Genomic DNA, 25291 nt, shown 5'->3' on the forward strand with positions numbered 1-25291 from the left:
CTTGTTTCAACTTAGTCCGCAATTTTTTCACATCTCAGATGTATCACTTGAAAAGCATCTTCTTTCAACGTTTTTCCAACGTTGTTCTGTTTCACAACAAATTGCACACTCAGCTGCATCCTAGAAGAATCCGCAGCTGCTGATATTTGCTATTTTATGCATCATAATGACTGCTTTTTAAAGCCAACTGGCAGATGTTAGCTTTCTTGTTCACTAAAAAAGAAACCCACATCAGAGAGTCTGCGCTGATAGCATCATTGCAATTATATAATTGAAAACATTTATTTGTTCAAAGTTAAACTTATGCAGCCTGAAATTTTCAGCTAACTGGATGCCAGCTTTGCTAAATAGAAAAATCCAAAACTTAGTTTGTTTGAAGAAACTTACCTTTTTGCAGTTTTATCTATTTGTTATCTAATTTCTCTGAATTAATCTCAAATAATTATCGCTCAGTTAACAAAACTTTGTTCATAAACAAAGAAATAACTAATATGGGATATGAAATCCCTATTCAGAGCAAACAATGGTAAACTTTTTGTTAATACTTTACCCTAAATCTGTATTACTTTTTTTGATGGAAATTATATATTCAGTTGTAGTTGTTGCGCAAGTGATTGCAATTGTACGCTCAGCAGCATCGACATTTATGTCAATTTACAAATTATTAATAATAAGTTCAAAATTGAAAAAGGAAAATTATTGCATTTTCAAAATGCAAAGATAAGCTGCAATTTTAAGCTAGTAAAAAATATCTATGCAAAAGATTAAACTAAATCATGTGTTTGTTCACTGAAAGCGATCGTTAAACTACTCTTGTTTGTTCACAAGATGACCTAATATTTGCTGTTGTTTTTACTAAATGACGTTTGTGCCAGTTGGAAGAAAGTGTTCTTTTTATAATTTTTTTGTTTTTCAAATAACTTATTTTTTCAAATTAAAAGTAAAATTTTAAATAATGTTATTTCTAAATAATTAATTGTCTACTTTTTTAATCAATAAAAACTTTAAAGTTGTTGTTATTATTTTCTTACTGTATATTACAGTATGTTTCATGCATATCACTTTAATATATCATTTGCTTAGTTCCTCATTGTGGTGCCGTTGTCAGAATGCAAGCAATTTATTTGTTATTTTTTTCCCTGTTTCTTTCATTTTCACACGGTAGGTTATTGTATATTTGGGTGTTTATAATTTGTTCTGTCAATTATAATCTAATAGGTTTTGCCGTGTTTGAAATAAGCGGAACCATCGACGTTTTCAAAAACAACGCAGTCTATGCGCATTATGGCCAAGAAGTGTCCCTTTTCTGTACGCCGAAGATTTCTCTGAGCTCTAATGAAAAACGCTTCGTGCAATGGACGATGAACAGTGTGAACATATGCGAAAGCTCTCAAGGTGTGGTCGGCGTCTGCTACTGGCGTAAGCATGATGGTGTGGAATCTTTTGCCGTGAAATTGAAAGCTGAAAAACCCATGAAACTGAGTTGCATATACAATCGGATGGGCCATGACGACTGGGACAACGCCACTGTTCAAATTTTCACCGGAGGCGGTAATGGAATTTATCATACTTTTCAGTCTGGCCGTGTTTGATTCTTTTTTTTTTCTTCAATGGACTTCTAGACGGTAACCCTGTTCGAGTTTCTCCCAGCTATGTGGATTTCAACGAAAGCGACACTACAATCGAACTTGCTTGTTCGACGAATATTTCAGCTGGTGGTTTTTTATGGTACCACAACAATGAACTTCTCAGACCATCGGATAAAGTATTGAATATTAAACAATTTTATTTGTTATAAATTATAAATTCTAATTTCTTTATTAGGTACTTATTTTTACAAATGGAAGTCTAATTTTGTCTAAACCTACGTCGAAAGAAACTGGAATTTATGCGTGTATAGCGAAAAACTGGTCTGTCGGTGGGTTTGTGGAAGTTCGAGGTAGGATGAGTTTTGAATCGTTCGATTGCTTTTTGCAGTCTTATATTTTTGTGTTCCACTCAGGCAAGGCAACAATATCCGACAAACATCAAGTGAGTAAAAACATGCTGTATGGTGAAACGGCTGAGCTCAGCTGTCCAGTATACGGCTATCCGATGCCGAACATCGTATGGAAACGTGAAAATGAGGATTTGAGTAAAAGAATAAAGAATTCAATTGCTTAGTTGTCGATTACAAATTCAACATCCGGATGCTTGTAGCAAATGATTCTGGACGTATACATTTCGAAAGCTGCAACGGCATTGCCAACGGTACGCTAATAATCCGAGACGCCACGTACGACGATCGTGCTTCGTATACGTGCGTTGCGACCAATGAATTTGGAAGTGACAATTTCACCGTTTTGATTCGAGTGAAAGGTATTTTTATTTGTTGTGCTAATTTTTTTTTATTTTTTATTAATTTGACCCTGATTTTTCTTTTTCAGACAAATTGGCCGCTCTTTGGCCATTTTTAGGTATCGTTACAGAGGTGGTCATTTTAATGATTGCCATTTTTATTTTCGAAAAACGACGAACAAAGCATGAAGAGCTTGAATTGAAAGAAACCAGAGAACAGTAAGAATTAAAAGTTGTTGTTGTTGTTGTTTTTTAAATTTTACTTTTTACAATTCATTGTGATTCAGTTGATTTTTATAATATTTTAATTTTGGTGTAAAAGAAAAATAGAAAATAATAATAATAATTATTATTATTGGGGAATGTTAGCGTAGTAATAATTAAGATTTGCATCGAATGGCGTGTGATGTTTGTTGAAATGCATGCTTGTTGCTCTTGGTTGACGAATGTTTCGCTTCACATTATTCAGCGAAAGAAATGAATGATTTTCAATTTCATTTCAACTTCGTATTCACGAATTCACTGCTGATCAAAATGGCGAAAGTAATATTTCTAACATTTTGAAGCATTCAAAATGTTCCAGTTAATGTTATCATTAACGGCATATGCAATGTTGAGTTGTTTTTCTTTTCAACATCTTTTTCTCATTATTTAGGAAAATAAAATTGACTTTTCGATAGCTTCTTCATTTTGTTTCGGGTTTTAATAGAATTGATTTGGGAAACGTTAGATGTTGAGGTTTTTTTGTTTCTAGCTTGAAATTTATTCGGTCAGTTTCGGTTTTAGAAAATTGAAATTCAAAATATATTGGTCGCAACGGATACATTTTGCAATTTATATATTGATATAGTTCTTGGTGATGTGTGTTATGCTTATTGAATGAGCGAAGCAATTTTTAAGCGGAATTTTGTCAGCTGTTGTTAAGAGATGTTGGTTTGAATTCAATCTTAGAATCTGCGGCAGATTATTGATTGCTTGCTGAAGTTTGTTTTGAGTATGTTTAATGAAAAATAATATTGTAAATTCTATTTCATCGTTATTATTAATATATGAATTTTTTGAATGAATTCGAAAATGGTGAAGTTCAGTGTATTTGCAATTTGTATGATAATTTGCAAAAAAAAAACAAGGAATTTTTTCAAAATTTCCATCGTAAATTATTAATTAGATGAAAATTGTTCGAGTCGATCGTGAAATGGTTGTACTGTGAAATTATTGGGTTGTGTGGAAGTTTTTGAATCGTTTTCTGTCGTGTGTTATCATCATCTTGTTTGTCGACGCTCGAATGATTCATTTCGTGCAGCAGCAGTATGATTAGCATCATCAATTGAAAGTATTGTCATCTATTTGCCAGTTTAGCATTCACAAATTTCACTCGAAGCATGCATGATATATAGAAGCAACATTTACTGAATTTCCATTTGGAAAATGAGTAATTTCGTTTCCATTTCATTCGTGAGTGAAATGTCAATTCTCCGCTTTGAAAATTAGTGGTTTCATTTTAAAAAAATGAAATGAACATCCAGCTGGAAAAATTGAATTGCACTTTCCACGATTGTTGAAATATATTGTCGGTTGAAGATGGTTTTTATTTTATCCATTAGCGGCTTTATGTCTTCATAGCACGGTGATTCACTTATGACAAGTTTCCGGGATGGATTTGTTCTTTCATTTTTTTTGCTGCTTCTGCTGCTGTTCTTGTTCGTCTAATTTGTTCAGTTGCACTTTCGCAAACAACCACTGATGATGATAAAGGAGACAAGCAGTGGCGGTTGAAATTGACAATTTCGTCGCTTTGCTTGTATTTAAATGAATACTTCTGATTTACTTTTCTGATCAATTGATCGATCGTTATCTTCAACCGCCGCGAGAGTAGGACGTCATGAGCAATTTCTCAAACGCCTTTTATAACGATCAATCACCAACCCATTCTCGTCTTTCACTGATGACAGTTTTCCGATTTTCAGGTACAATTTTTCAAGGACCGTTTGGTTTTTTTTTTCTAAAAATTTTCTTTCCTTCCTTAATTATCATTTATCATTGTCAAATATAATTAAGCAAAAAATGACAGTATGCTTTTTTTGAATGTGGATTGTAAACTGTATTTGAACTGGATTGTTGAAATTTAGTTTTTATTACAAAACTGGAAATTTAATTTCTTCCAAATTGATCAGTTGTTGTCGTCTTGTTGTGTTATTTCTTTTCAATAACATTCTGCGTAAATGGATTTGAAAATCAGGATTTTAATTTTATTTTGTTTGTTTGGTTGGTTGTTTATTTTGTTTAACAAGCATTGAGTATGTTAAATTTGTTAATAATTAATCTGTGATCATATTGTAAGGCCGATTGTGAAGTGTTGGAAATATGCAATTGAATGATTAATGAAATTTGTATATGTATATAATTTCGATGATTATATTATTTTTTTTAATTCGTGTTATATTTAATGAATTTGTTTTAGAAAAATGACCCTGACGGCACCGAATAACAATGAAAAAGAATTGCGGCAGAGGAAGTCGTAGCCGACAGTGTGCGCGTGAGATCGATAAGTATTCTGCGTATACTTTTTTTTCTTGTCTTTCAACATAAAAAAATAATAATAAATCCATTTCCAATGGTGATAGAGAATTTCACATTTGAATTTGTCCAAAGTTTTGGGTCCGATTGTTAAACGTTTAGCGTCGTCACCACTTAAAATTTTCACCCATAATAATAATAATAATAATTGTATATAATAATTGTTCCTCTGAGGCCGGTGTTTTTCTTTTTCCTCTTCTGTCTTTTGCAACAACATCATCTTCAATGTGTGCTCTGTTTACAATATTTAAAAAAAAACATCCTGCTTTTCGTGTCTACCCTCCGCCCCTCCCCCTGCCCCCAATTGTGTGTAGTTGAACATGTTACATGAGAATATATATATTTTTTTTACTGCTCTAACTTTGCAGTGGTTGCATTATTGTTGTCCAAATGCAGCCGCTGATAGCTGCTAGCAGTGTTTGCGATTTGTCTGTTTTTTTCACTTTTTATCAGTGTCGCTTATTGTGTTTCTTTCCGTTCTCTAAATGCCACTGTGTTTGAGCATTATTAATGGCACATTTTGTATGCTGATAAAATACCTACGCCACAGTGAACATTCAATTTCAGCCAATCTCGGCGGTGGTACATTTCAAACGATTCGATTTATTTATTTTCTTTTTTATTAGATAAAAATAAATAAAAAATCTTCATTAGTATCGATTGATTTTGTTTTTGAATATTTAATTTATTAGTTGTTTTCTGAAAACAAATTCCGAAACAATTTCATTCACCAGCATCGATGGTTTCACTTCCTTCAACTTGGGTATACTGTATGTATTTTTTGAACATTCAGTTTTTCATTTCAAAAGCACTGAAAGTAAATTGTTATTGATTTTTTTACATTTTATTGCTTTGCAATGATAGAATGAACATTTTATACGCAGATCCACCTTCCAAGAATTACTAACAAATAATTCAACCGATGACCACGTCGGTCTTCATCATTTGCAACTATAAATGAAAAGCGCCAAGTTTCGCTTATTGGTTGGTGGTTCATAACTGTTGTCTTACTGTTTGCTACACCCAATGCTGAAACAGAATTAAAATTGTTCTCCAAAAATTGCATTCAATAAAAAATAAAACAACTTTACGAACATATTATTTATTATACATTGTATTAACTAAAAATTGCACTACGAGACTAAAGAAGTTTCCAAAACGCTTTGCCACAATAACAAATTTTATGTTGAAACATTTCTGCATTACATACATATATATATAGAGAGAGAGAGAGGATTAAACCAAAAATTTCACATAAAACTGTGACGAAAGTAGCTCCCAATTATAACGACAGGAGCTTGCTTTTCGTACAACCTTAACCTTTAACACGCTTTTATCAACAAGAATCCGTAATAAATGGATGACGCAATGCTTCGGATAAATTGATTCGTTTGCCCGGTTCCAAATTCAACATCCGTTCGATCAAATCTTTCAACTGAAGCAATTTACGATAGCCATCTTCGTCAAAACACTGATCGCCAACCAATTCATTCAACAAATCTCTGCATGGTATAATAGTATTCAATACGGTCACCTTTTCCTGAATAAATAAAAACTCATACTGCTTCTTTCCTGTTCAGTAAATTCGTCAAGCATTACTTACTCTTTGCGTAAGTTTGTCAACTTCACAGTATAAAAAATCTAAATTTTGATCAAAATGCTTTTCATAAAACAAACCCCGACGGATCATCTTTTTCGGAAATTTTCCCTTTACATCCATCATGAATTTAAGCATTTGGTTATTCGTGTTTCCCTGGAACATAATTCTACCAGTGTACAATTCATAAATAGTAACGCCAACCGACCACAAATCGATGCAATAATCGTACGGCATTCCCAAAACTGAATATTGAAAAAAAACAGATATATACCAGTAATGATTCTAAAAGAATAAAAAATTACATACTAATTTCCGGAGCTCGATAAAATCGTGAAACTAAATAAGGAGCCGGCTCTGTTTCTTTGATCATACAAGCAGATCCAAAATCACACAATTTCAACATCAGCTTTGTTTCATTAACCTCAACAAATAATAATTTGGATAAAAAAACAAAATATTTTACACCATTCTAAAACATTACCAAAATGTTATCCGGTTTGATATCGCAATGGAGAATTTCACATTTTCGCAACAAACGCAATGCCATCAACATCTGATGGGAATAAGAACGGACAGCTTTGACGTGTAAACCAACATCTCTGCCATACTTTTTCAACACCTCTCGTAAATTGAGACTGAAACATTAAAATAATCGTTACTCAATTATAAATGGAAACATTCACTCCAAACAAACCTTAATGATTCAAATACAAGGCACAAATGCTGTTTGTGAAAAAAATGTCGATACAACCGTAAACAATGATATTTATCATCAGGATCCGTACTGTTTAACTTTCTCAAAATTTGCAATTCTTTCAAACCCATTCTGTGCCTGAAATATGCACCATAACAATCCGAATAAGCTGAAATATATGACAAATCTTACATCAAATCGTTTTTTCGTATGATCTTCACGGCCACTTCCAAATTATCTTTCGTTACGTCCCGAGCTCGAACAACATTACCAAATACACCCTGACCAGTATATCCATAAACCGAATATCGTTTGTCCATAAGTTCACCAACTTGAACTCCTAAACAGCAAAATAAAATGCCGAAAATGACAATTTAACAATACATACGATAATATCCTTCTGTATCGTCCCAATTGTCAGCCAAGTAACATTCATCTTTCTGATTTATCTCCTGATCTTTCTGAATAGAAACCACATGTTTCGGTATTGGCATGTCTTCCACAGAAAACATATCAAACTGCGGCTGATCGGATTCGGCATCTTCCTTTTCTACTTTTACTTGATTCAATCTTTCCGTACTTTCTTTTACAACTTCAAAATTCATTCATCAACAAAGAAATAATTACTTTACACACACTGGTGAAAAGCATGCACATTATACTTACTGTTTTCTGGAAATGATTCTTTCAAGAGTTCATTGGAAGTAGATTCATGTACTTCTAATTTCATTTCTGATTCATCCACGGGAAAAGAACCATCCTTACACAAAGATATAAAAGCGTCACCTTCCAAAGGGTCGGTACAGTCCCTAAAATCCTACATCTTACAAAAAATTAACAACACTGTCTATTTCTAAAAACTGCAAAAAAATAATTAAGCTCCATCATTTTCAAAAATAAAACTGCTGAAGTGCATTCGCTAATAACTGCACTTCATTTTCTCATAAAGTATACTGTAAATCGGTTGAAATCCTACGGACAAGATTCACGCTAGTTATTTGATAAACAAACACGATGCCCATAAAATAACAATACAACTAAAACTACATAATGCAAAATTTCAAAGATTATTAAATTGTAAATTAGATTTGAAAAACAATTCACTATACTACAACTTCCATTATGAAAACAAATTCTTCAAAAAACCGTAAAAAGTGAAATACTAATTGAATTTATGCCAACTATTGTCTTTACAAAAAATATGCATATGTTCATAAATAAATAACCAACAGTCGTAAAATAATATTGAATACTTTTCAGAATTTGCGTGTACACGGTCGCAAGATGCATTATCATCCTCGTCTTCTTGAAACAATGATGGGTTTGGGGATGAATTTTTGTCTTTTTCGATTTCTGAAGCTTCCATTTCGTCTTCATCATATTCTTCATTTTTAAGCGTAGGCAATGGAGATTTTTCTTGATATTTCTAAAATGTTTCTATTTACGTATTGTATCACTGTAACACAATCAACAAAACAGATAATGTGGAAACGTGATTTATCACAAAATAAAAGTTTGAGTTGATTGTAAATATATAATGTATAAATACCTCTAATATAGCTTTACGACGTTCACGCATCTTTGCAATAATGGCGTCTTCATCTTCTTCATCGCCTACTATCTCACTATAAGTTTTAAACACAACAATTCCATATTTTGAATTCTGTTTAGTAAAACAAACGTACAATTCTTTTTCTGAAACGGGATTATTATTAGCCTTCTCCTTCTCGAAATCTTTCATTTCTCGTTTTCGACGATTTCGTTCTTCTTCTTTCCTCATATGACGAGCACTACTAATTGTAAACATTCAGTTTTAATGACTGTTGAAAACCTTATTGAAATGCAAACCTTCTGTGTCCTATTCTGCTTGTTTCTCTTGATGAGCGCCAGCTTCTCCTGCTAAGCAAAAATTACATATACAAAACCTTCGTTTCATATTTTACAAAAACAATAAAAAAGATTGAAAACAGGAAAGTACATTTTCATTTACTTACTTAGCAAAATAACGTATATAGTGTGTTTTAAAAAAAGCCATGAAATTATTAAAATCTATAAAATTAACAGAAACTTACCTATCAAAGCGATAATTTGTACTTCTGTTCCGATCCAACTTCCTTTCATAACGATAATATCTTCTATTGCGAGAATAGTAATCTCTTTGTGAATATCGAGCAGGAGTATAGCTACGGCATATGCTTCTTGATTTTCGACGTTCTCGCGATGAATGACGTCGAGTGATAGGCGAATCTTCTTTTCCAGTCACCCTTCTTTGAACGGAAGAATGACGATGTCTTTTTGGTGATTTTTCTTTGGGTGAATGGGAACGTTTCCGTTCATTTTGCTTGCTCTCTTTGCGCTTCGAATCGGTTTCACCATTCTTAGCATCAGAATGCCCTGTTTAATGAATAATAAGAAAAATAAAACAAAATGAAATAACATAACATAAAAATACATGAAGAAAAATTCACAAGTATAATTCATTTATATACGTTTATCATGGCCCTTTCCATCGTCAAGCTGTTCTACAACTTTATCCCGGAATCCGTATCAGAAGCACTTAATCTTGTTCCTGAAGTTTTTAACGATTCCCATTGTTTTTCCCCTTTATTTCAAAATTAAAATCAGTTAAATGAAATAATTTTTAACTTTAAGATAATAACAGCGACTTATCATGCATTTAAAATGGCTCAAAATGGAATATACCTTTAGTACGGTCGTTGTTCTCTCTGTCAGATTGTTTTCGATGTTGCTTCGACTCCCTAGATGAATGTCTACGATCATGACTTTCAGAAGACGATCTTTCTTTTCTAGGTGATACTACCTTGGATTTTGGCATATTCTACTTCCAAATTCCAAATAATAAAGGAAAAAATGTTTGTGCTAGGTACTGTACTAAATCTGATAATCATGTAGGAATATTTATTTTTTCAAATTATACATAGAAAATGTTTTAATTAATTGATTTTAATGAATAAGGTTAATTTTTATGTCTAAAATCCATTTTAGATAATTTACAATTGAAACAAGTAGTGCTTGACAATTTCAGGCGTGACCAGATTTTAAATGCAAATGTTCAAAATAATAGAAAAATTCTTGAAAATTAATTGAGTTAATAACAGCAAAAATAGCAATAATTTTAGCAGGCATTTAATCATTGATATGGTTACTGTATTACTATAAAAAATAATAAATCTTTTACTAAATGTGATCACGATAACCCGTTACAGTAATTCTGTTAGCATTGTAGTTGCATTTGTACACAGATGCGTTGCATAATTTAGGTACTTTTTTTCCACTCAATAATTAGGTGTTCAAAATGGAATGAAGCTATTTATAATTTATGATAAAATGAAATGTTAAGTAAGCAAGTGAGCTGTAGTTTCAACTTTTGTAACGCGTCTTACGCTGGCGTAACTTTCTGTGATCCAGTCGACTGCATATCTTTTATCTCAACGTATTATCTTGCCTAGAGTCGCTGGTTTCCGAAGAAATGATAGTCTTACAGCAACTCATTTACCTTTCGCCATTTACATTTACATCTCATCCGCCTCATTTAGTCACTTTTATCCATGCTTATATTTGCATTGTTAATATCTGCAGCATTCTCATGAACAACGTGCCACTGAACTTAACAGCAGAAACATTGCCGATAGGCAATTGTTTTCGAAAATGGTGTAACTTTACTGAAAGATCGCAGTATATTAATCTTATGAATTAGACACTTTTAAAGAAACGTTTTTCTGTGTTCAGCTCATTCTTTTCAAATTGCTCCTCAACTGAAATGATTGCATTTTTGTTTAGACGTTGCTCTTTGTAAGTTTGAAGTACTGACAATGAGATTTGCCAAATAATTAGTGTATTATTTTTTTTGTTACATTTAACTTAAGATTAGAGAAATATTACAATTGAAAAAAGTAAAATTTAAAATTTAATGTAGAAAAATAAAAAAAAATTTTTTTAATTTAATTTCAGCTTTAAAATTTATTTTATTATAAATAAATTGAATTAGTCACGTGTACGGTAATTAGTCTGAAGATCAAAAAATGAAAAAGTATTAGAGCGGGAAAAAACGCCAGGCTGGCAGTCTATGACCTTGACCTCCGCCTGCGCGTGTGCGTTCAACGCATCTCTGCTTTGTAGCTATTATTTACTCTGGTTATTCGAAATAAAGTCATGTAATCAGTGTTGGCATCTTGATTAGCTGATAGCTAATGCGCAGCAAGCGCCCAGCAACGGGCACTGAATTGTACGAATTGGTCGAACAAGCCGACGCGTTACAGCAGTAATTTTTTTTTAATTTATGTTGTTTTAATATTCATTGTGGTCAGTAAAATGATCAAACTAGTCGTTCTTTTGAAATTGTGAAATATTCAAGAAATCAAGAGGCGATTTATTTAATGATGAACGTTTTATATAAAATTTCTTATTTGATTATGATCATTTTTATTGTACACTTCTTTGAATGTTTCCATTTTTATAATAGTAGTTTAGGCTGATTAATTACTCTTCAGCATCGTGAAAGTTTTGATTATATGAAAGTATTTTCAAATTTGAAATGTTGTGCAGTTGACTTCATTTCAGTATTTTTTTCAAAAATTTCTTCAAATAATGCATTACAGACTTGTCAACTGCTTAGCTGTAAACGATCTCGAGTAATATTTTATTATTTGCGTTTAAAAATTTCAGTGTAGAATTTTTCAAAATTTCAATTCCCATATATAAAACTGTTGAATACGGAAAACCGCTTTTGTCTATAACGTGATGTGATAATTTTTTATTGAAAAAATGTTACTTGATTTTTTCAATATTATAGTTGATGATTTTTTATGACGTTGGCTTCAGAGAATGCTTCGTAAATTATATTTTGTAAGTATTTTTGAAAATTTTCAATTATCGAAAGAATTGCATTTGTTCTATTTGGTACGTGAAACAGTATAATTTCAAAGTTTGCAATTCTTTCGGCTCTTCATTTTCTTAAAATTTTCCCAATGCATGTATTAATTTTTTTTTCGTTGATTATTTTTGAATTTTGAATTGCACAACGTATTTGAATAGGAAATAATGCCCATTTTTTAAATCATTTAGTTCCGCTTCTGAGCAAAAGACTTGAAAAGGTGAGCTTATACAGTGAATGTCATTTTCAATACAATAAATATGAAGTAAAAAATTGAAATTGTTCATTTTTTCCTCTCAGCATTATGAACAATCATTTACACGTTATTCATTTTGAAGCGTTTATTTGTGCACTAACTGTAATCAAGTCGACTGGGTTGTTTGCGTTTTCTAGAGCGTAACTTTATGCAAATTTTTTTTTCCAATCTGATAACTTTGCAGTTTCGTTTGGTGGTGTTTTCTTCTTTTACCACAAGACTGCAGTAATGATGGTTTGCTTGAATTTTGCTAGAGCGTAACTTTATGCAAATTTTTTTTCCATTCTGATAACGTTGCAGTTTCGTTCGGTGGTGTTTTTTTTTCTTTTACTACAAGACTGCAGTAATGATAGTTTGCTTGAATTTGATTGTTTTTTTTCTTTTCACGGATTTAAATATAAAGTGAAGTAAATATTTTATTTTTGTTTTAGCTGAAGAATATGCTTTTCCATTCAGACTGTCGAAGGCAATTAGCAAAGGCAACCCGCTTGATGGAATGGTTGAAGTAATGTGTTCAAGAATGTAAGATGGAAATTTGAACTTGAGATATTTAACCCTTTCTGATTTTCAATTTATATTAATTGTTTTGTAGCTTAATAATTTTCTAAACCCAATTTAATTTAGTCTAATTGGGCAAAAAACGATGATGAATATAAAAATGGAGGAAAAAGAATTTTGATACGTTTGAATGAATATTTGGAAAATTATCTTTCGTTCTAAGCTGTTGCTTGTGCATAAACCACTGCTATGGGAATTCTTTGCCAGAAAATGTGTAGTGAATTGTAAAATGAAAAGAAAAAACTGAAGGATCGAAAAAAAAGTGTACGCCAAAATTCCGGTGCAGCAGTTGTTATGCGAATAGTAGGTCGTACATTATGATGATGAGTTAAATGGATTATTTTCAGATATGCAACAGTGACAATTGTCATTGGAAGCCATTCCCAAGATTGTCTTCATATTGTATATATTTTTTTTTCTACACATCTATAAGATCTCCATGATCGGTAAGTGCAGGTTTTTGTGCACAATAAATTATTTTTAATTTTTACATTTTTAGATGATTTTTGTTTGATTATTAATGGAAAAGAGTTTTGTGCAACTTTTGAAAGAGATATCATCTTTTGCTGTTTGGAATGATTGGAGAAAGTATGAAGTGAGCAAAGAGAAATAAATAGTATTATTACTAATCATCTATATCAGACTGCCGCCGAGACAAATGGTATTTAAATTTGAAAGCTCATCAGGAGAAGAGCATTTGTTTGAAAATTGCCCTGATTTGTGGAAATCAATTTTTTGCATCCAATAAATGCGACGAACAAATAATGAGTGACCGTAATGTGTCAGTTTAATGATCCAAGCAGATCAGGATGCTGATTTTCAGCGTTTCAGTAAGTGCCGCCATCTCATCAACAACATTTTTATTGTTTTTCGCTTTTGTTTTTCCACTCAGCCATTTGCCGACCGCCACCATGGCCGTGTCCACTGTCAATTATATGCAGTACGACAGCTCTCCCGATGTTTGGAACTTCGACGATCAGGAAAAAGAATTAAGCGATGTGCAACTTATGGCGGTAAGATTTTTTTAATTTGCTACTTTATTAATTTTCACTTTTGTTGAACGAGGGCATTGCAACTGTAGGCAAACTAGTGATCAAAGGTTATTTATTTATTTACTTCTTTTTGCAATCGTAAGCTTCGACTTGCTCATCTCAACTGCATTGTCCAAATGACTTTTATTGCATTTTATCTTTTAATCTAAAAATGGCAAAATCAAATTAGTCCATCTTCAGAATTTCATACTTTTTTTTTGCTAGTTTTGTATTTTCAATTGTCTTTTTTTTCTAAATTCCCGGTATAAAAGTATTTCAAACGGTGATTTTATTGAAGAAAAACTAATTGAAAACTGAACGCAAACTTTATTTATTAATTATCAAAAATTGATTTTATTTTTCAATCAAAGTTGCTTTACAAATGAAAAAACAATAAGCTTTGATAAGTGAGGATAGTTTCCAAAATTGCAGGCAGCTTTTATATTTGATTTGAAATGATCTTTTTTCTCGATATTTGAAAATGCGCTACAGTAGACTGGGATTTGTTGAATGTGACGTTCGCTGTTTGCAAAATTGAACTTGCAGTATTTTTTTTTGTTCTTTGAAAAGACAGATAGTTTATTTAATTTTTGAATGCTTTGGCAATTTTGAAGAATCATTTTTGCCGTTTGGACGAAGTTCATTTTTAATTGCAAAATGTTGATCGATACAATTGGTTGGTCCTTTAGCCGCGTGAAATTTCATTAACAACAAGCGTTGACAATCAAAATTGCAAAATCATACTTTTTTTAAAAATAACAATTGTTTTGTATCATGTTTCATTGGTGTTCTTGTTTTCAATTATTCGAGCATGTGGTGAAGGAAATTTTCATTCATCGTGTCGATCATGAAGCATGTGCGTTGTTTTATACGGTGAATTAATTGTCAATTTTGGGTGAGAAATATGCAAAATTCTAGAAAAGCAATTATTTCTACTCAAGCATGATGTCAGGATCGTGTTTTGTTATCGGCATTTTTTCAGAGCACAGAATAATTTTTATAATAATTTTGAAAATTTTGTTCCATTCAATTGTGCAATGCAGACGTGGTTTGCTATTTTTATCTTTTTGGAAATTAATTAGTACGTCGATCCAATCGTGGTTTATCTTCTCTTCGTTGCCACCTTTTTCCTGCACTTTTACTGTTATCAAAAGAAACAATTTTAAAATCGAGTTAATTTTTCATTATTAAATTGAATAAAATTTCCATTATCTTCATTTCTAGAAAAACACGAGGTTGATCGAATGAAGCAGTAGCAAATTATTGCACTCTTTTTTACACTACAAGTAGACTAATAATTATAATAATTTGTTCGAATGGAAAATATTGTTTTATTGTGATATTTTTTTTTCAAAAAAATGAAAAATTACTTCAAAGTGCGTATCATTCTACGCTAATATGAAATTCGTGGAGCAAACAATTTAAAATTTGTTACATGCATTATGAACGACTTCTTGTCAGAAAATGTAGATTACTGTATTTCATGGATGTGTGAAATTTTATGATTATTTAAATTTAAAACTTTTTCATCAATCCTAAAAGCAGAAGTTTCATTTTAAATTTCAATGCTCTTTGAGTAGTAGTACTGTTTCGTATGCGTTCTCAATTTTCTTCAACATGCTGAACAAATATACGGTAATTAGCTTCTTTGTAATTTTCAAACGACTGTAAAGAAAAGTTCAATTAACATAGGAGAACTTCTATTTTTTTCTACTCTTGTAATTTGAAAACATCAAGATCTAATATTAGTGAGATTTAGATTATGATGTGGATATTTATTAAGATTAGTGATTTGAATTGAATGTTGACCAACAATTTTTGTGTGACCAATTCTAAGCTTTTTCACTAGTTGAAAGTTAGCTATTGAAAATCATCGATAGCAGTATTTATCTGGGAAGATGAAATTGGTAAAATGTTGCACTGTTTCAGGAAAAAATTGTCGTTCCAATCTACTGCTTTGCTATTTGCTTATTATTATTTTCTAATTTGAATTTTTCAAAATTTGAACAACAATAAATTTTCCATATTTTTGCTTATCAGTAATAATTGTCATGTGTAATTTGAACATTGTTTGAAAAGATGTGAAATTATTGAAATGTTTGAATTGCAAAAAAATTTTTTTCACACATTTTTTTCTCTAAAACGTTTAGCTATTATTGCTGTTGTTTTCGAATATAATTTATGATTTGACACATGTGCATACAATTTGACAATGCGCTTCCTGTTGCTCTTGGAAGAATTGTTGAGGAAAATGTCGAGTTGTTTGTCGTCTGGAAATCTTTGTAAATTTTTGAAAATTAAATTTGCATAGGAGGGGGAGAAAAGAAGGATTTATGAAAAAATAATTTTTTTCTTTTTCATCTACCAAATTTATCATCTGATTGTTATTTGATGGTGCGCATTTATTTTTCCAATCGCTATTGTGGTTGGTATGTGATTAAGTTTGATTTTTCACTTTTGTCGATCCGTCCAATTCCGTTCGCCATTTTAAAGTGTTGTTGTGATCGATAAATGCAAAAAATAAATAAATAAATAAATAAAACAATAAATAAACGAATAAAATCGATAGTCCACACGCACACACGTTTCATACATTTGATCGTCGTCATCAACTTTGGGCAGTATAATCAATCGGTTTTGACTTTTTCCATAAAGTGCTTCTTCTCGACTGCATTACAATTTCTTCGCCACGTGGCAGACTGACATTTGCAAAAACAGAAATTTCGCAAATTTCTGCTCACAAAGCATCGAATGTCACCACTGGCTTGCTCCTTTTTCCAAAAATGATTAAGCCAAATTGTCTGTTGTCAATCGTTTCAAAAGCTCTAATTGATCATTGCACAAACCGTCTTTGCAATTTATCACACAAATTTCACCATATTTTTTATTCATTTTTTAAAAATTAATTTATGAACATCACGTTGGTAAGATTTTTAAACTGTTTTATTTTTTCAATTTCTTCTGATTGGAGTCGAAGCTTTTTGTGGTTTTTTTTGCAAATTGCATTATTCTGTCTGCTTAAATGGGAAAGAAAAGCTTTGAAAAGCGTGTCTTGAATTTTTTATCGAAGCACAATAAGCTGCTACAAAAATTTGTTCAATGAATTTGAAAAAAAAGATATATTTTTCGTCTTCATTTTATATGCATAACATTAGAACATTTTTTGTTCCTTTTAATTTCAGATGTAGTTAATTTTTAATTTATGATTATGAAAATTTCTATATATATTAGTGTGTGTTGTTATTATGGAAGCTGTTGGAGCGTTGTCATTTGCCTATGTTAGTCATTTATCATTGAAAATCGGTTTTCAATATACCGCGCATGGAAGGCAAACATTTTTCCGCTCCTCTAATCTAATCTTATCTAGGCATGTGCATTGTTGTCAGATGTTCATTTTTGAATGCGTAGTTATTATATTTTGGTTGCGCCTTTTTGGCAATATTCTCTGTTGTTCCAGTGTTCTTCCATTCCTATTCATCATCCTATATCATTTAGCAGTTGTAGTTGAAGAAAGCTTTTCGCGACAGTTGTGTTGTATTGTTTCAAATTTTGAACAATTATTTCTCAACAAACAGATATTTTTATTCTCTTCTGAATAGCAAGGGTGAATAATTAATTTTATATTTAAAGAATATTAAAATAAAATTTAAATTCTGGAATAAATTCGGCTGCAGTGATGCAAGCAATATCATCAAGTTATATAGATGGATGGAACAGGTTCAGAGAATGATTCTAGTCGTGCGTGGTATATTATGAATTGAAATCTAAGCAAAAACTGCTAAATTTTATTTAAACTAAGCTGGAAGGTTTATTTTTCACTAGCAGTTATATTTCTTTTGCATGCAGCATCTGCTTATATAAAAAGCATATATATAAGATCATGTAACAGATTTTTGAACATCACCACCACTAACAACAATAGCAACAACAACAACACAAGTATGAAAGAACCAGCTAACGTCATTGAGAAAATCTTTTTTATTTTACTAAATTTTAGCCGTTCAGAGAGAGAGAGAGAGAGAGAGAGAAGAAATGCATTTTGTCCAACTTATTTATAATTTGGTAAACATGAGGCGAGCAGTCGACTAGGCTAGCTAGTTCTATCGCTTCAATGCGGCCTGAAATTGATTGGCAATGCTCAATTAACTATGCCTTTTCCTCATCCGGTCCGTATTAGAGGTATCACACAGAGAAGAAGCCAAAACATCATCTTCTCCGCTCTTACTGCTTCAACGGCCCAGTTCGAGGCATAAATTTGATCCAACTCAAAACTAGCGCTGGATAGTGCGAAAAAAGGGCATGAATGAAAAAAACCATTGCGCTTTGATTGCACCATCATTCAAGAATGATGAAGTAAGGCATTTTCCAAGTCATTCTCTCTCCATTGATGATGCTGATGAAGTTTAAGGATTTTTCACCTTATAAATTGGAATAATAATAATATTTTAATAATAATATTATTATTGTTCTTTTTGAATGTCACTGAGGTAATAGGATCAAGGTATCAAGGTGTGGTAATAGGATTTTTCTTTTTTTTATTAATTTCATAAACATTTTATCACATGTGTTGTACCACCGGCTAGCTTCAATATTTACAAAAGAAAAGTAGTCAATTTAACTGTAGCAGATTTCAAATTTGTTTCTATGAAGTCGCAAGTCACATAATTATATATGCATATTTTTGTAATTGTTTTGCAATTTCATCTTTATTGGTACATTGCTTTCACAGTTGGTTAAGAAAGAGAAAATTTTCAATTTATCCTGGATTAATGGGTAGGTCTTTCCAACTGTCGTCTGTATGTTCACTATTTCCAGTGGTGATGTCATCAAGCGGCATTTAACGTTTGCACATGCTGCGGATATTTGAAATTTTTTAATGAAAATTAAATATTTGATGTGAGTTTGTGTGTCATGTTTTTATCTGAAATTTTCTCCATTTGTCAACTTCAACACAACGTCAGTGGAGTTGAATTTTTTTCAAACGTTTAACTTGTAATTTATCGCTTACAAAAAAGTAAACGAAAAAAACAGAAATTACTATAGAAGAAAAGCCATTTGAAATTAGTAAGTTCATTAGATGTTTGTCTGTTTGTTTGTTTCTGTTTTTCTTTTTGTGGTTTCAAAAAAAGGCTATTGAAGAGGTGAACTGCTGTTCAGTAATTATTTATAATTAGCATTGCAGAAAAGTTGATGCTTTTCAGCGGTATTTGCTGTACGATTAAATGTGAGCACAGTTGAACATGAATCTCACATTTTTTAAATAAATGTTAACTGAATACAATAACGGCCGAATATTTTCATGATGGTCGTCGCATTTGCATTTTATCTCGGGGTCATTTGCTGCATATGGATTGTTACGTTATTTGTTTGTAGCTTGAAAGTAGACCTAGAAAACAAAGTTCATTTTGTATATTGATTGATTGATTGATTGATTGATTAAATCAGTGAATTGTTTAATTTTATATAGTTTTATTTTAGATTAGTATACTCTTAGAGAATTGTCGGAAAACTAGTCAAAAAGTCAAGTAGTAGTAAATATTTTGCTCGAGTGCTTGAATTGCAAAAGAAATCGTAGCAATTTTGAATAAAATAAGGTGTTAATGGCATTTTAAACTCATCTTCATCATCACTAAATCCACATGTGCATATGTATAAATATAGATTTTATGTCAGCCATGAATTGAGATGATATATTAAAAATGAAAATTTCCTTTTTAAACGATGTTTCAACATTGATCAATGGAACGTCATAGAATTGGCGTTGATTATTTTGTCCAGAATTCTTTCCACATAATAGTAAAAAGAAAAAGTTTTGAATTTAATAAAATCACAATACCACTGATAATAATAAGGCGATTAATTATATCTATGGGCATAGGAGAGCAGTGTTAAATTTCTTTTCCAAAAATTTTGTACTTTTAAAACTGAATGTTTTAAAATGTTATATAAAAATGTTTTCCTCGAAAATCTGAGAACATCACTTTGACAATTTTGATAAAAATGCGTGAAATATTTCTTCTTATTGTTTACTTTTATTCATTGCCTGCCGCGTCACGCTTCGACAACAGCTGCTTCAAATGCAAAAGCTGCTACCCTGGCTTCTTTGTTGTTGTAAAGCAGCAGAGGGGCAGAGAGGGGTAAATAGAGAAAGAGTGTGTGATATAGGGTAGGGAAGAGGCTTTTATATTGAAAAACAAAAATATTTTTATCCACAAGCAGTATTAGATTAATTTTTTCCCTTATTTATATATTTTTGTATTTTAAAAAGAGAAAACATTAGATGCATTGAATTTAGTGAGAATTGATTCAGTGAATCATTTTTTGTTGAGCAATTTCATTTCATTTGTGATAAATAACGTTGATTTTTTACCGCAAAAAGGTCCTTATAATAGATTTTCTGTCATTTTATTTAAGAAAAATTAAGCAAAAATAATAACTTTCTTTATTTATTATTTTTTCTACTTCAATTATATTTGAAGTTTATAGCTCGAAATTGATAAAAGTGAAAAAAAGATTTTTTGCAACCAACAATTACAACAACGTTTTCAGCTTGATAATGCTTATCATCACAATTCCGCGCCCCACAATACTAAGTAAAGCATCGAGCTGTGTGCTTGTGTGTGTGTGTATACCTGTAAATTGAAAGCTTTCATTTTTTTTTCTTCTGTACGGAAAATAGTGTAAATTTCCAACATCATGCGTCGAGATTTCAATGTTCAAGTGAGAGAAGAACTTTGTCATTGTTTCTAAATTTTACCCAAAGTAGTATTTTTTTTTCTCTTTTCCCCCCTCTTTTATTTTTTCCGTTTAATTGAATGAAATCATTCGAAATTATCAGCGTTGTAATGTTTTATTTTCATTTTTGTATAGAAGATTATTAATTTATTCATTTCGATTTAGTTGGACTGCATTCAATTCTTCTTTTTTCTAAGTTCAAGTTGCTAGCAATTTGTAGAAGATATTTTTACCAGAACATAAATTAATAATTTTCTAATTATTTCAATCAAAATTAATTTCAATTTTTTTATGGTTTATAAAATTCAGACAACTTATTTGAAAAGAAAAATGTGATTCCACCACGTTTTAGCGACGAATTTTATTGTCTGTTTTGCATTTTGCGATGTTTCAAAGTAGGAAGCGTTTCCACATCCTCATATAGCTGGCTAGAAATTTATAAAGCCATAAATTAATTTTTTTGAAACATGGAAAATATATGGCTTTCAGTTTTTTTAATCTGACATTTTTAGTACGATAAATATTTTATATTTCCTGAAAATTTGAACGTAATAATAATACAGTTTGATGGAAATAATAATTTTTATAACAAACAGTTAATGCTTTGACTGAAATGAATAATTGCGTATATTAATAAATATGATTGACTAATTTTGATAATTAACGAGAGTTGTATAGCAAGTAAATAGCTGGGAGAATTTATTTCACTATAATTTTGGTAAAGTTTATTTTTAAAAATTTTCCTTTTCTTTTTTATTCATAAATGTAGATTCATCTTTCACGTTCTCTTGACGTTATTGATTATTGCTGTCTATCATCATTATTTTATTACAAAAAGAAATTTTTTTTTGAAATAAATTCTAAGCTCAGTGCAATGAATCTCTGTTCAACTTATATCACACTTCATTGTTGAAATGGTAATGTGGTTGGAATAATCTTATTTGCATAAATTCATAATTGTAAAAGGTATTTATTTGTTCATTGTTGAAGCAAAACTCTTCAGTGACTTTGTGTTCAGTTTAATTTAATGACTTGATGTAAACAAATTCTACGTCTCGTTCAGAGCTTACACAGTATGGTTAAAATTTTGTAACCTTTTTGTGATTCAAAAGTTTATACGGTACATAATGTTGAAATAGTAATTTATAAATATCGCTGGAAGTATTTCTTTTTTTTATCTTAATAAGCAAGCGACAATTTTTCTTTTAAATTAATTTTAGGGGTTCCTTTTCCTTAGTTTAACAAATTATTAAATCCGTTGAAATTTTCAACTTTTATTATCCATGCGCATCATCTATAGCTGCTGCCGCTGTGGTATACAAATGTTTAGTGAAATAAAAAAACAAGTGAAATATTTATTATTAATATATTAAAATTATTATACTTTATTATTAAAAAAAATTTTTGAAGGACTTGTTTGCTAAAAAGAGCACAAAGATTTGGAATACAGTTGTTTTCTTTTATGCCAATAATTTGTACATTTTACCCTAGCATTCTTGAATTTATTCCATTTTTACAGATTTATATGATATTTGTATAATTCCAGTGGTTTTGGATTTTTTTCAAATTATCTTTTAAGTACTGTATTGCAATGCACTAATAATAAGTACTTTATTTTCTTTCTCTACAACTAGAAGGTGCAACTCAATTTTGAAGTAGATTATTGAAATTTAAATTTTCTATGCCTGATCACGTTATATACTTTTTTTTGGTTTTTTTTGAATGCATCACATCTGCAGCCGCTTCAGTCACCAAACTACACAGGCTTCCCTGTTTTCTAGTCTAGTTGACAGCTTCTCTGATCAATTATTTTCAGCATTAGTGGCAGCATTGACTCTGCTGCGTCATCATTCTTTGAAAATAATTAATCAATATTTAGCCTTTCTACTGCTCGGTTATTTTAAATCTCGTGTTATTTTTCTGCTTAGAAATTGCCATAATAATGATAATAATAATAATAATAATGATAATAATAATGCAGACATGGTTTTCACTTTTATTTGTATGTATATATAAATTATGAAATAAGGGAAAATGTAAAAATCAGTAATTGTGAAGCAAATTATGTCATCACAAATTATAGTTTATCGTTTATCAATTTCATGTTCATTGATCAAACGTATTTATTGATTAAGTAATACTTTTTCAAAGTTGAGCAGTTCTAATTGTCAATTTTATTATTCTTTCAAGACGTGAAATTAATGAAGAAATTCATTTTCTAATTTTTGCCAATTGAGAATAAAGCAAAAATAAAAGAGAACTGCATTTCATGCAAGAATAGATCCGTTTTTCCTTAATAATAATAATAATAATATATAAATCATAATAATATTATTATTGATGTTTCACATTTTATGAAAATGTATCAATTTGAAAAATTCATTTCATTTCATTTCACAATATGCGAATATTTCCTGTAGGAAGTACATTCTTGATACATTTGAAAGATATTTCTTATTTCTTTTGGAAAATATTCTTCTGCTGCAAATGAAGTAATTTGAAAACAAAAGAATCGTTAGAACAAAAAAGAGAGAAGAAACAATTTTTTTTTCCTTTCGAAATTTAAGAGCAAATCAAGGTTTTGGTGCATAAAACCTTTTCTCAATGCATTGCTGGAAGTATTCAATAATAATTTTGCCATTTCAGAATACATTGTAGATTGCAGTTCAGTTTAAAGAAATAAATGTCTGATTGTATTGAGTTGACAATAAAAATAAATGCTAAAATACCGGCAAAAAAAAAGTTAAGAATGACCATTTGAAATTGTTGATCAGAAATAATTATACCACGTGAAGTGATAATTGATCTATATTCAGTAGATTATTTGGGAAAGAATGTTGCCAAGAGAATGACTTTTTTTTAATTGCAGTCTAAATTGCAATGTACAATAAATAACATCAGAAGTAATGGAAAAGAAAAAAATGGAAAAAGAGTTTATTGTCTGATGTATTAAAATTAAACTTGATCAACTCTAAAATTGCCGTTCATTTACTGTAGTTTCCCGGCTATGTCTTAGTTGTGTTAACGGTAGCGTTTGCATCTATTAGTTCATTGGCTTAGTTTCCTACGGGTTGGCTGTGGTATTTGCTAATTGTGCGCAATGTCAGAAGAAGACGACTTCAGTGCTGAAGTGGAATACGTATCAGATAAGGTTTGCAATATTCAATCCTATCAGATCAGTGTTGTGAAATTTGTTCTTTTGTTATTCAGTCAACATCTTACATATACTTTTCCACTTTTCACATCTGGTGTCTTTTCATTATCAATTTCCATTTTCAAATCAGTGATTAATTTATATTTTCATATCGAAAATGGAACTTTTCAATTTTATGAAATTTGAATAAGACTTAATTTATGAAAAATATGTTGTTAGTTTATATGATTTTCATCAGAGGCGAGGCAATTGCACACAAACACACACAATATCCATGTTGACATTGCATTGCGTGTTCAACATGAATACACCACTGAATTTGCTCTTTTTCATAGCTGCTAGATTGATTTCTCCTATTATTGCCAGTTCATTGCTTCTGTTACGTATCTGTTTGATTTCCAAACAAATGAATTTTCTTCTTCATCAACATCTGATCAAAACTTTCATCTTACTCTGTACTACTTTACACTATTCTTGTTTTTTCTTCTTCTTCTCAAATAAAAATAAATAATTTTTCATTAATTTATTTCTATTTTCTCATTTTGCTCACTGCAAATATGTAAGAAAGCGAATCAATATGCAAATTAAACACTGTTGTTAATATGAATGATGAGGTTTTTATTCTCTTTGATATCAATTGCGATCAAAACCCTATTTGTTGATATTCTTGTTTAATTTGATGCATTCGAACAATTAATATTCCATGTCACTGTTCTACAGGGTAGTTCAATTTTAAATAATGATTGCATTCGAGTAAAATTTTTAATGTTCAACAGAAATCAAATTGTTAGCATATCAAATCTGAATATTGGTTGAAATTTTTCCTTGGAAATGCGTAGAATATTTTGCAATTGAACAAAGCGAATATAGTAGGACATTTGACGGAGAAGAAATTTCTTTTCGAAACTTTCCAGTACAATGTGGTTTAATTAGTGGGGGAAAAAAATAATTTTTTTCTTTTTAAATTAATAGCTTTTGAATGCAGCGTCCTTTTTGAGTCAAATGAAATAATTCAACGGTGAAATTGTTCTTCATCACCAAGGAGAAATGGAACTTTTGTGAAAGTTCTCACCTGTGTGAAAAGGTTCTTTGATGTGAAATTTCATTCTAAAAAAAGTCTCCTGAGAATTTTTCTCTTGAATATCTGCTCTTTGTTGGTATGAATAGCGTTGCAGGTTCTTATTTTTCATTCTTGATAAAAATTTCCATTTTTCGCACATTCTGCTTTTACTCGAAGGGAAAAAAGGCGCACGCTTTTCAAAAGTCAATAAATCATCTCCTTTGGTAGCCAAAAGTCAAAATTTGGCTCCTCAACTTGGTGTCCCGAGTTGGTTGATATTTTTCAAATTTATTATTTCCAAAATTGAATCCAATCCAATATTTGTGTAAGCTTTTATTATTGGAGATTTGAAAAAAGGATATTTTTCATTTTTGCAGCTGACTCTCAAAGCGGCA

At 30.7% G+C, this 25291-nt stretch overlaps 4 protein-coding genes across 4 annotated transcripts; 3 read left to right on the top strand and 1 right to left on the bottom strand.

Annotated features, from left to right (window-relative positions):
• The first annotated feature begins 498 nt into the window (after window positions 1–498).
• Tsp_05328 (putative neuroplastin) lies at window positions 499–3197 on the top strand. The gene is made up of 9 exons (XM_003371637.1): window positions 499–526; window positions 594–674; window positions 1219–1551; window positions 1623–1765; window positions 1825–1939; window positions 2003–2134; window positions 2164–2358; window positions 2427–2556; window positions 3188–3197. The coding sequence occupies exons 1-9, from the start codon at window positions 499–501 to the stop codon at window positions 3195–3197; spliced, it is 1167 nt and encodes a 388-aa protein (XP_003371685.1).
• Window positions 3198–6250: 3053 nt separating this feature from the next.
• Tsp_05327 (serine/threonine-protein kinase PRP4-like protein) lies at window positions 6251–10044 on the bottom strand. Its single transcript, XM_003371638.1, has 15 exons — window positions 9912–10044; window positions 9281–9602; window positions 9057–9104; window positions 8758–8998; window positions 8462–8634; window positions 7875–8017; window positions 7597–7800; window positions 7401–7548; window positions 7209–7346; window positions 6996–7149; window positions 6817–6935; window positions 6786–6796; window positions 6592–6756; window positions 6518–6555; window positions 6251–6454 (listed from the first exon to the last, which is right to left on the bottom strand). The coding sequence occupies exons 1-15, from the start codon at window positions 10042–10044 to the stop codon at window positions 6251–6253; spliced, it is 2241 nt and encodes a 746-aa protein (XP_003371686.1).
• A 1375-nt stretch (window positions 10045–11419) lies between these two features.
• Tsp_05326 (conserved hypothetical protein) lies at window positions 11420–13707 on the top strand. The gene is made up of 8 exons (XM_003371639.1): window positions 11420–11490; window positions 11828–11860; window positions 11895–11966; window positions 12543–12592; window positions 12790–12880; window positions 13264–13318; window positions 13350–13362; window positions 13559–13707. The coding sequence occupies exons 1-8, from the start codon at window positions 11420–11422 to the stop codon at window positions 13705–13707; spliced, it is 534 nt and encodes a 177-aa protein (XP_003371687.1).
• A 120-nt stretch (window positions 13708–13827) lies between these two features.
• On the top strand, window positions 13828–14406 carry Tsp_05325 (hypothetical protein). The gene is made up of 2 exons (XM_003371640.1): window positions 13828–13929; window positions 14380–14406. Exons 1-2 carry the CDS (start codon window positions 13828–13830, stop codon window positions 14404–14406), a joined length of 129 nt encoding a protein of 42 aa, XP_003371688.1.
• Window positions 14407–25291: the final 10885 nt, after the last annotated feature.

This window comes from Trichinella spiralis (genome assembly GCF_000181795.1).
Source record: "Trichinella spiralis strain ISS 195 chromosome Unknown Scfld9, whole genome shotgun sequence".
In the NCBI taxonomy this organism is placed as follows: domain Eukaryota; kingdom Metazoa; phylum Nematoda; class Enoplea; order Trichinellida; family Trichinellidae; genus Trichinella; species Trichinella spiralis.

What these genes read in the sequence shown, in the direction of transcription:
- Tsp_05325 (XM_003371640.1), top strand. Translation starts at nt 13,828, where the DNA reads ATGGCCGTGTCCACTGTCAATTATATGCAGTACGACAGCTCTCCCGAT. An exon ending in GCGATGTGCAACTTATGGCG is followed by an intron (nt 13,930 to 14,379) that starts GTAAGATTTTTT and finishes CCAAAATTGCAG; the next exon opens with GCAGCTTTTATATTTGATTT.
- Tsp_05327 (XM_003371638.1), bottom strand. Translation starts at nt 10,044, where the DNA reads ATGCCAAAATCCAAGGTAGTATCACCTAGAAAAGAAAGATCGTCTTCT. An exon ending in CGATACAGAAGGATATTATC is followed by an intron (nt 7,549 to 7,596) that starts GTATGTATTGTT and finishes TTTGCTGTTTAG; the next exon opens with GAGTTCAAGTTGGTGAACTT. An exon ending in GAAAAAGATGATCCGTCGGG is followed by an intron (nt 6,556 to 6,591) that starts GTTTGTTTTATG and finishes ATCAAAATTTAG; the next exon opens with ATTTTTTATACTGTGAAGTT.
- Tsp_05328 (XM_003371637.1), top strand. Translation starts at nt 499, where the DNA reads ATGAAATCCCTATTCAGAGCAAACAATG. An exon ending in CCTATTCAGAGCAAACAATG is followed by an intron (nt 527 to 593) that starts GTAAACTTTTTG and finishes TTATATATTCAG; the next exon opens with TTGTAGTTGTTGCGCAAGTG. An exon ending in TTCTCAGACCATCGGATAAA is followed by an intron (nt 1,766 to 1,824) that starts GTATTGAATATT and finishes TTTCTTTATTAG; the next exon opens with GTACTTATTTTTACAAATGG.
- Tsp_05326 (XM_003371639.1), top strand. Translation starts at nt 11,420, where the DNA reads ATGCGCAGCAAGCGCCCAGCAACGGGCACTGAATTGTACGAATTGGTC. An exon ending in TTAGCTGTAAACGATCTCGA is followed by an intron (nt 11,861 to 11,894) that starts GTAATATTTTAT and finishes TAAAAATTTCAG; the next exon opens with TGTAGAATTTTTCAAAATTT. An exon ending in GAAGTAATGTGTTCAAGAAT is followed by an intron (nt 12,881 to 13,263) that starts GTAAGATGGAAA and finishes GATTATTTTCAG; the next exon opens with ATATGCAACAGTGACAATTG.